Below are 9,236 nucleotides of genomic sequence, written 5' to 3'. Positions count from 1 at the left end.
GATCAAAGCTATGTAGCCTAGCTGGAAGCTAACAGGCCAGACGGTTGCCATGACAACATGAGGTTCTCATTAGCAAGGTGGCTAATTAATAGTTTACAACTTAAAACAAAATAAAATAAATATGCACGAGTTTACATCGGGTTTTATGAACTTTTTCTATTTTTTCTAGCAACAATAACCCTGTAAAATAATTTAGTAGCTGAGAAATTAGTRTTTTTAGCAATAAGGGAATGTCGGCTCGTGCTGTTAGCTAAACTCTGTAATAAACACTGTTTATACTTCGTTATAACGCWATATCATAAGACGCGGTGGTGCCTKCGKGGCGTTATTGTTCTCAAAATGGTGGCGGGCCAGGGTGGCCCAAAGCTCCGAGCTCTTACCCGTATGTCATGCTTCTCGCAGCCCTCCTCGCAGTCCCTGACCCCGCGCCTCCTCTGCTGCTGCCGCTGGATGGTCTCGAAGGTCCGGAGCAGCTCCTCTTCCCGCAGACTGAGCGCGTGGTTCCTGGAGGCGAAGCTCTCCAGCAGCTCCAGCACTTTCACGACTTTCGTCACGAGACCCTCGACGCTTTCCTTCCCGTAGCCGTCGATGAGCTTCTCCACCTCGGCGCCGATCAGCTTGGCGATCTCGTAGACGTCGTCCACGGTGAGGGCGGAGAAGATCCTGCCGAAGCAGCCGGGCTGCTGCGCGGAGCTCCTGCCGCTGCTGCCCTCCTCCATGTCTCTCTGCTAGTCGCTGCTTCGCGTGTAAACTTTTAAACTGGCTTGTGGCTGAGCGTACCGAGGGGCTTCCTGCTCCTCCTGTTTCAGCATGTCAAGTGCTTTATGTTAACAGACGACCGAAACAGAAAGGACCTGGACAGTCCACGGCTGCAGGATCCTCCTCCTCTTCTGACCAATGTGAAACCAGAGAAACAAGCTCCAACTTGCTGCCAAGTCAAGCAGACTGATGCACCCTGCAGAGCAGGAAAACTCACTTTTATCAGTAACTGCTTAGACTACAGGGAGCAGATCTGCACACAAAACTCTGATTTTGTTGTGCCAGATAGTTTTTGGCCTCTAAAATGAGGAAGTGAATTAAATGCAACTGAAATACACACTGAATACATTAAATGCTGCACTTCCCCTTTTGCTTACATATCAGAATAACGTATAAGTTTGACACATTACAAAAAATTGTCTTTATTTAAACCCAGGGTACAATATCACAGATGTACAGGTGAATACATTAACAGGGTATGACTGGTGTGAAAATGCAACTTTCAATTTCATTTCTCAAGCAAGAAGAGGAAGTGGGTCTTGAACTTCCTTTAATGTCAAATATTACAAAGTATTGTGCTCTGAGAATAACAAGCAAAAGCAAATACGGAGAGATTTACCAGAAGCCACAAAAGTTTCGCAATTTACTAAAGAGTCGCACTATAAAACAAAAAATCTTAAAAGCTTCTAAAGCCTTTACATTTAAAAAAAATCCCCCAAACATCACAGTTACGTGAGCTGAAACATATTACAGTGACATCGCTGAACGTCATGATTCTCGCAGAGGTATCTACAAAAAGCTCGGCCCTTAGGCGTACATGTCCTCGCGGTCAGCGTTGTAAATCTCTCCCTCCTGCAGAGAGGCAAAGTTTAGGAAGTGCGAGGGCCGATGGACCTCATGGTAGAACTCCTTGGGGTTGGCCAGCTGAAGGTCGTACTTCATGTTAGGATCATGGCGCACACCTGGTAAAAATAATGTAGTGTTTTAATAAACATGTTACACYTCAGACATTAAATAAACCAATATAAAATAAAAGGTCTAAAGCTGCTGACCCATGAAGTTGTAGTTCCAGGAGACTTGGCCAGGCACCATGAAGAAGCCCAGGAAACGATCAGAGAGCAGCATCTGAACTCGTTCATAGTGGGAGGGGAGGTAACCTTTAGGGTTGTTGCCCTTGTCTGTGTTTTGACGCCCCCATTCGTACCCACTGGGTGTCAGCTTGTAGGCTGTGAGTGTGCACGAGCCAGGTGTGAAGCTGAAAAACAAGTTTCAAGTTACAAAAACAAACAATTTAAGGAAACCACCTGTTCCATTTTAAGGAAAGTCTTGAGAAAAAGAACCAAAACATACCTGCAAGTGATTATGATGGTCTTCTCTCCATCCCAGGATGGGTTATCAGCCATGATCTTCGCATGAGTTGTAACGTCCTGTGGGGACAGCTGCGGCGACTCGTTGGGCTGTGTGTGGATCCAGCCGAGGGGCTCCATTTCCTGACAATTTAAAAGGTATTTTAGACGACTTAAAAATGGTAATAGATGACTTGAAAGGACATGTCTTACTTTGAGATATTCGTGACCAGGCAGCTGGTTGGGGAGGTGGACGGTCTGATGTGTCCCCCACTGAGGAACCATGACGATGCAGCGGATCTCTTTCACCTGAGGGTTGTCTGGTGGGCTGGTGCCATACAGGTAGCCTGCAATCTGAAACATGACTAGCATTAATATGACCCGCTTTCTTTTATTACTAAATAAAAACAAAACGACGACAAGCGTACCTGAGCCCTCAGATCTGAGATGCAGATGAACTTCTTGAGGACATTTTTGGGCAGAATGTAGGTGTATCCTGTCTCCTTGATGTCGTCGGATGATACGTAGATGTGGTTGGTTCGGAGATGGAGGTTGGCAGCAGATATGGCTCTGAAAGCAGAATTAACTCATCTTCAACTGGCTCATAAAAAAACTACTTGAAAGGTTAAACTGTTTGCACGTACCGGACTCGCCACTCGGTCTTGGAGGAGAAGGTCTGCGTCTCGTAGTTGGAGGTGGTGGAAGTGATGATTTCGTCTCCGTGCTTGTTGACGGTGCGGGTCTGCGTGGCGGTGAGCTGGGACTGTTCTTTGGTCTGCTTTTCGATCTCTGCGATCTGCTGCCGCTGCTGTGACGGGGCCGAGATCTCCATACCCAGGATGATGTCACGGATCTCCGACTGGGTCAGAGAGGCCACGTTCACGCTGAACGCAGAGAAAAGAAGCTTTTGCACAAAAAGGCACGTCTATCTTTGTCTGATGACTTAAAAGAGAATACATTTTAACGGTTACTGAATCTACTGCAACTTGAAACAGCTCTTACTTGTTCTTTTTGCCATAATCAGCCAGGATGAGATCTTTGAGCGCCACTTCCACCTTGATCCACTCCTCATCGGTGAGCGTGGGCCAAATGTGATGGGGCTCAGTCACGGTGGTTTTATCAGGTTTCAGGATCACCTTTGCTCGGTCGTTGTTGACATGGAGAGCTCTGAGGATCAGGATGAGACGCGAGAAGGCCTAGAGGTACAGAACACACAACTTATTTACACAGGGGAGTGAGTTGATAGTAAGTAATTAAAAAAAAAAGGTTTGACCATATTTAAACCCCTATGGGTTTGGTTAGATGTCTGCATTTTTTAAGGAAGGGGTTAAACTTACTGTGTAAGATGAAATGGTCTTCAACCAATCATCGTAGAGGTTGAACAGAACCATCTGTGGTTCTGTCGCCTTCAGGATCAGGTCTCCAAACTTTTCCACCTTCAGACAGGCCTGGAAAGGCAGCTGCAACTCAGAGCCTTTGATCACGATGTTAGGGAAGTCGAGCAAATGGACCTAAACAGAGCCGAAACACGTTATAGCTAAACAAACATTTCTAGATTCTAAATTCTTTCAAAGATTTCAGTTCATGGAGCAGTTTGTAAGCATCCTGAAATCTCACCTCCAGAGGGTCCAGCATTCCCTTTCTGGTTACAATGATCTGTTTCGGCTGCTCCTCAACCGGGAGGGAACGAATCAGGGCAGCAACTTCTTCAGCTGTTTTCCATTTGGCCAGCTACAAAGACACAACAAACATTTTAATATGATTAAAGCAATCACATCAAATGATAAGATGTGACGGAGGCGTGTAATCTGCGTGGAAATATGATAAACGTGAGCACCTGTCCCAGACGTTTCTGTCCAGCCCACACAGACGTGTGAATGATCTTGAGGAAGAGCTGACCAGTCCTGGGGTTGAAGATGAAAATGGCTCCATTGATGGGCTTCGTGGTCAAGTTTCCTTCAAAAGTCTGTTGAAAAACATATGAAGCATCAATTTAATAAGTTGAGCTCATTTTTTAATATATTCCGAGAAATTTTTCAGTTCTAACCTTGTGGATGGTGACTCTGTACACATTGGTGTCATCCACAAACCAGATGATCTGGTTGGAGAAGAGTTCACCGTAGTTCTGTGAGGACAGGTAGGGCTCAGTGGGCTCTGACGAGTACAGCTGCAGACCTTTACGGATGCGCTCTCTAAGCACATAAAGGGCGGGGTTGGCCTTCATGATCTTGGCCATRGCCTGTTGGATCAGAGGCTTTCCTCCAGGGAACCAGTTACCATAGGCACTGAAGAAACAAATAAAAAAAATTAAAATAAGATAAAAAAAAAACATTCTAAGTTGAGGTCTACTTTTTAATAAAATCCAGACAATCTAAATCTTYACATACATCAATGTACTGAGTGAGTCAAGAGTCAGAGGACCCACTTTTATTTCAGAAAGAAAATCAAACATCAAATATCCGAGTACCCCATCAAGTAATGAGTGAGGGGGCTTATCTTTCAACATGGCCGCCATCGTGGATCAAAATAAAAGGGTGACTTTCAGTTAACAACTGTGAGTTAAACCAGTGCCGGTCATGGACAGGAACTTGGAAAGTCTGTGTGGACTATGAAGGTGGCAGAGGAGCACATGTCAAAAATCCAGTGAACGTTTCCTGTAAGCTCTTAAAATTTATTCATTGTTGACAAGTAGAAAACAAAAAAAAAAAAATCAGAAAATAGATAACTTTGTTTTTTTAGTTTTGACTGAACAAAACTGTAAAAATGAAAATGTATATTTTGGCAGAAGAACAAGAATTTGGGTAGAAAAGTATCCACACCTGTGAAGATTGTAAGCCAGGTCTATAGCGATGAGCACTCCGGTGGGGGAGGGGTAGATACTCATGTTGTCTGTGGTGTAGTCCAGGAACTTGGCTCTGGCGTAGCGCTCGATGTCRTGAGAGTCGTAGTCTCCCCATCGGAGCTGAATGTCGATCCAGTATTTCTGTGTGGTGGTGCTGTCCATCACGTCCCTGTGGGGGGAGACCAGCTTTTTATTTCACACTAAATTAACTTCCTGTTGTGCCAGACTTATGAAACTAATGTTTTGAAAGGATCCGTTCAAGATGACAGTGTTTCAGTCAAAAATGCATCAAAGTCATGCCAATATTTCTCCTACTTTGAGTCAGCAAGCAGAGATGGTCGGGAGACGTTCCACTTGTACGACGCGAAGAGGAGGATGTCTGCGCAGGATGAGTTCATCTTATACGACTTCCTGGGGTGGATGGTCTCCTTCTGCACCGTCTCAATCTCCAAAGCGTCCAGCTCCTGGTCAAACACCTGGAAACCAAAAACATACCWTTTATTCAATTTATTGGAAGAGTGACATTTACTATTACTGATACTACTACAAAAAAAACAAGACTCGAGTAAATAATCAGAACCAACCTGGCAGAGATCCATGACGATGCTCTCATGAATCTTCTGCCACAGGTGAGCCCTGAAGATCTGAATGAGGGAGATCTTCAGCGTGGGAATCTTGCCGTGCATGAAGATGCCCGTCAAGTCGAGCTGCACCTGGAAACCTACGTACACCTGGAGACGAAAAGAGACAAACGTCAGCAAAGAAAATCTCACATGCATACAAATAAAGCTTCTTATCAGCTGATATTTGGTCGTACATTGGCTCTGTTGATGGTGGGTGACCACCAGAGAGTGAAGCGACGGTTTGGGATTTGGTTGAGACCAGATCTCTGAGCGTTCGTCAGCTTCTTCCATTTCATGGACTCCTCAAAACCACTGGCCTTTTCCCTAAAGCCACGAGACAGTTGGTGTTTTTAATGGATTAAAACAGTACAAAACGATGAATATACTTGGCCTTCACAGTGTTTAAGGGCTCTCACCAGAAAAGACCCTCCCAGGTGGGGAAGTAAGTCCCTTTGAAGAGCGTGTGCTCCARGATGCCCTCCACGCCGCCCAGCGCCTGGATCATGTCTGTGCGGTAGTTGTTCAGGTTCCACAGTTTACCGTCGTGCCTCTGGTGAGTCCACCAGAACGGATTCTGCTTCAGCACCTGCCGTCAAGACAGACAGAAAGTTTGTGCTGCTTTTCTAATGTTAAATGTAAAACATTTCTGCAAATATGTCTCTCTTTTAAATTTGTTTAAATCGGGACAGTGTGCAATTAAAACCTAAACGTAAAAACATTTGATGCATTGCACCAGACGTAGCCTTAGGCTAATTTACATCTGTAGTCCCTCCAGACAATAAAAACAAATAGTAAAATATCCAACAATAAAGATAAAAAAAAAAACATGCCCACACTCTATTTCAGTTTGTTAAGTATACACAGCACAAATATTTTTGCATGTTAAGAATTATAATCTGAAAAACACWAATAAAACAAAATAAGTTCACCAAAGACAATTCAGCTGAGGAACACACCTCAGCAGCTTCTTCATACCTGATACTGTTTGAAATCTGTCCTGACCCTCCAGCCTTTGTCATAAGCCAGAGTGTGCCTGTCCTTCTGGAAAAGTGTGTTGATCCGAGGTATTCCTCTGTCCCACGAGTCCTCTAAATCCTCCAGAGTGAGACGCCTGGTGCAAAGAAGAGACATTTCCCCTGACTTAGATTAAGTCAAAAAWAAGGTGGCACGTCTCCAACTTGTTGTGAATTCTTTCTAAAAAAAAAAAACAGGGCAGAATATTAAGAGCGAACCTGTTCTGGGTAATGGCCTCCTGTCTCTTGAGGGCATACTCAGCCCACACCCTCTGAGARTCAATGAACTCGCTCTCCCACGGCTGGATGTAACGATACAAGTTGGGAATGAGCTGGTCTTCTTCRTGGCTCATTCCAGACCTGAAGTGAGTGATTCCTACGTCCGTCTGCTTGGACCACCTGGTGAAAACGGACAAAAATGACTTGGTTGCTCAAGTGTCAAATCTGCGGAGGAGAGGCAACATTATCGCAGAGCTGCATGGACTCGTACCGCAAGTCTGACTGTGGGATGAGCACGTGACCCATGGACAACATGCCCAGACCTCCCAACTCTTTTGGAGTGTAGAAGACCACCGGAGGGAAGCGGCTAGGCATTTTGGAGTTGAGGCCAATCTTGATACGAGTCTGGATCTTGTTCTCGCATTTCACCAGAAGATCCAGGAGCTCCTGYGTGTTGACGACAGCCTCACGGAAGTACGTCATCAGACCGATCAGAGCCGTGTTCCACTTGTTTACAATCTGGGAGTAAAAACAAGATAATCTGAGATCATTTCTCTGTCATTAAAGCTTCYATTTCTTTTCCTTCATCTGCTGTAGTTTGTGGGAGCAAAGAGTTTCTAACCTTGGTGAAAGTTGTAGATCCAGAGGCCATCAGGATCTGACGCACTCTGTTGTGGAAACGCTGCATTGATTCATCATCCACACGCAGGAAACACTGAGCTGTCCTCTCCTTGGTTACCTGAAGCAGATTAAAAACTCTTCAGAGAAAGGGCAGCCTGTTGTGTGCGTTCATGAGACAACTGTTAAATTATTACAGCACCGTTCAGATCCTCGTTGCTTTATTCTCACCTCGTTCTGCAGGTTCCAGACTCCGTCCTTGTGAGTGAACTCCTCGTAGCTGGTGCGACACTTGGGGAGGATGCGGCACTCAAAGCCACACATGTTGAAGAGCAGGTTGGGGTTGTCTTTGCTGTACACCGASACAAAGCTGTTCTCCCACTGCACAGTGGTCACAGACCTGGGCAGGCGGTTCTTGATGTCCCAGAACACTGCTCGCCCACTGGGAAAACAAAGAGTAGACTTTCCTCACACCGTGACAATCTCAWGAGTCAAACAGTTAACAAGAAAACAAACAAAAAGATGAATCTTTGAGAATTAACTCACAGGTTGACATCGTGTTTCATTAGTCTCATCCGAGCATCTCGAGGCCAGCACTTCTTGTTGTTGTAGCCCACTATGTTCTCGTTGTTGGGGTCCGGGTGCTCGGTCAGGTACCGCTGAATCAGGTCTCTGGCCTCATCGGCAGAGAACCTGGAAAATCAACAAACGAGACGTCACTATTTTGATTTGAAAACCCCACAAGCTGGAAATAACCCTCTGATGGTTTTGATAATTCAAACCCACCTGAAGAAGATGTGAATGCGGTCGATGTAACGGCAGTACAGCCTGATCGGATGRGCGCTCTCTGTGGTGGTGTCCTGGAAACTGAGGAAGTCGTTCGGCATCTGGGGCGGGCCAGCCATCTCGCTGGCCCGGTGTAATCCGAGCACCAGCAGGTCCATGACGAGGCCGTAATACTGAACAATGAAGGAAGCAAACTGGAGCCCCCTGATGATGCCGTAAGAGTTGGTGTGGTTCATGTCCTACGTGAACGATGAGACAAAGATCTCAAATACCAATAATAATAACAACAACAACAACAACAACAACAACAATAATACAGATTAGCAAGACAAAAATCCTTTTTTAAAAAAGTCAAACGCATACCTTGTAATTTATGACTACGTTGTTCTTGGCCGTCATGTAGTCAGCAATGTTGTGATCAACAATAAGACGCAGCAACCTGTTGAGCAACGTCAGATCGATCTTCTCGTACATCTTCTCAAAGCGAGACTCCAGCATCACRTTGCATTCTCCCTCTGCAGTTTCCCACACGTCCTGCAAGTTGTTGATGCCTGAAAATAAACATTTATWAATAAAGATTAGGCTCTTGATGAAATTTATAGACTAATTCTTTCCACAGTAAAAACGTGAATATAACAAAGCCTGAATCAAAATACCCCTTTTCCACTAGTGCCACTTAGTGTAGTGTCGGAAYGGGTCTGAAGAAATTTTGTAACTGATTAACTGAATATTAGACTCAGTTTTGTATTTTATACTTTCTGATCAKTTCAGCCTGTRAGGTTAAAACAAAGAGTTGGTGTGTGTCTTTTCATGTGTTCTTTCTTTTAGCCTAAACAAAACTGAGTGACGTTCTGACGTCTGACGTAAGAGGTAACACCTCCAAGGGTGTAACCAGAAAGAGATGAACATTATAAGCTCAATTCATTATTATAGTAAAAAAAAGAAGTTGTCAGTGTTATGCAGAGTGTCAGCTCAGAGCAGAGCTCCCGTGTTTGTTTTGATTCAGCCCAAGGTTGTACGCTGAGGCCTG

At 44.8% G+C, this 9,236-nt stretch overlaps 2 protein-coding genes across 2 annotated transcripts in view; both read right to left on the bottom strand.

The window, feature by feature from the left end:
- rilp (Rab interacting lysosomal protein) overlaps positions 1-899 on the bottom strand; it is a 10,692-nt gene extending 9,793 nt beyond the window's left edge. The window contains exon 1 of the mRNA XM_014005192.1: positions 381-899. Coding sequence (XP_013860646.1) covers positions 381-719 — 339 coding nt within the window. The 5' untranslated portion in view covers positions 720-899. The remainder of the gene's footprint in view (positions 1-380) is intronic.
- Positions 900-1,156: 257 nt separating this feature from the next.
- The window catches only part of prpf8 (pre-mRNA processing factor 8), an 18,631-nt gene continuing 10,551 nt past the window's right edge, over positions 1,157-9,236 (bottom strand). The window contains exons 20-43 of the mRNA XM_014005309.1: positions 8,570-8,757; positions 8,207-8,445; positions 7,967-8,113; positions 7,652-7,862; positions 7,425-7,541; positions 7,074-7,321; positions 6,803-6,982; positions 6,546-6,681; positions 5,987-6,156; positions 5,765-5,894; positions 5,532-5,678; positions 5,263-5,423; positions 4,925-5,116; positions 4,153-4,390; positions 3,943-4,071; positions 3,723-3,836; positions 3,443-3,616; positions 3,108-3,301; positions 2,750-2,989; positions 2,534-2,675; positions 2,319-2,459; positions 2,110-2,249; positions 1,812-2,014; positions 1,157-1,721 (exon numbers count right to left, since the gene is read on the bottom strand). Coding sequence (XP_013860763.1) covers positions 1,567-1,721; positions 1,812-2,014; positions 2,110-2,249; positions 2,319-2,459; positions 2,534-2,675; positions 2,750-2,989; positions 3,108-3,301; positions 3,443-3,616; positions 3,723-3,836; positions 3,943-4,071; positions 4,153-4,390; positions 4,925-5,116; positions 5,263-5,423; positions 5,532-5,678; positions 5,765-5,894; positions 5,987-6,156; positions 6,546-6,681; positions 6,803-6,982; positions 7,074-7,321; positions 7,425-7,541; positions 7,652-7,862; positions 7,967-8,113; positions 8,207-8,445; positions 8,570-8,757 — 4,136 coding nt within the window. The 3' untranslated portion in view covers positions 1,157-1,566. The remainder of the gene's footprint in view (positions 1,722-1,811; positions 2,015-2,109; positions 2,250-2,318; positions 2,460-2,533; positions 2,676-2,749; positions 2,990-3,107; positions 3,302-3,442; positions 3,617-3,722; positions 3,837-3,942; positions 4,072-4,152; positions 4,391-4,924; positions 5,117-5,262; positions 5,424-5,531; positions 5,679-5,764; positions 5,895-5,986; positions 6,157-6,545; positions 6,682-6,802; positions 6,983-7,073; positions 7,322-7,424; positions 7,542-7,651; positions 7,863-7,966; positions 8,114-8,206; positions 8,446-8,569; positions 8,758-9,236) is intronic.

Source organism: Austrofundulus limnaeus, unplaced genomic scaffold (genome assembly GCF_001266775.1).
Source record: "Austrofundulus limnaeus strain Quisiro unplaced genomic scaffold, Austrofundulus_limnaeus-1.0 Scaffold29, whole genome shotgun sequence".
Taxonomy (NCBI): domain Eukaryota; kingdom Metazoa; phylum Chordata; class Actinopteri; order Cyprinodontiformes; family Rivulidae; genus Austrofundulus; species Austrofundulus limnaeus.
This window is presented reverse-complemented; position numbering and strand designations above follow the sequence as displayed.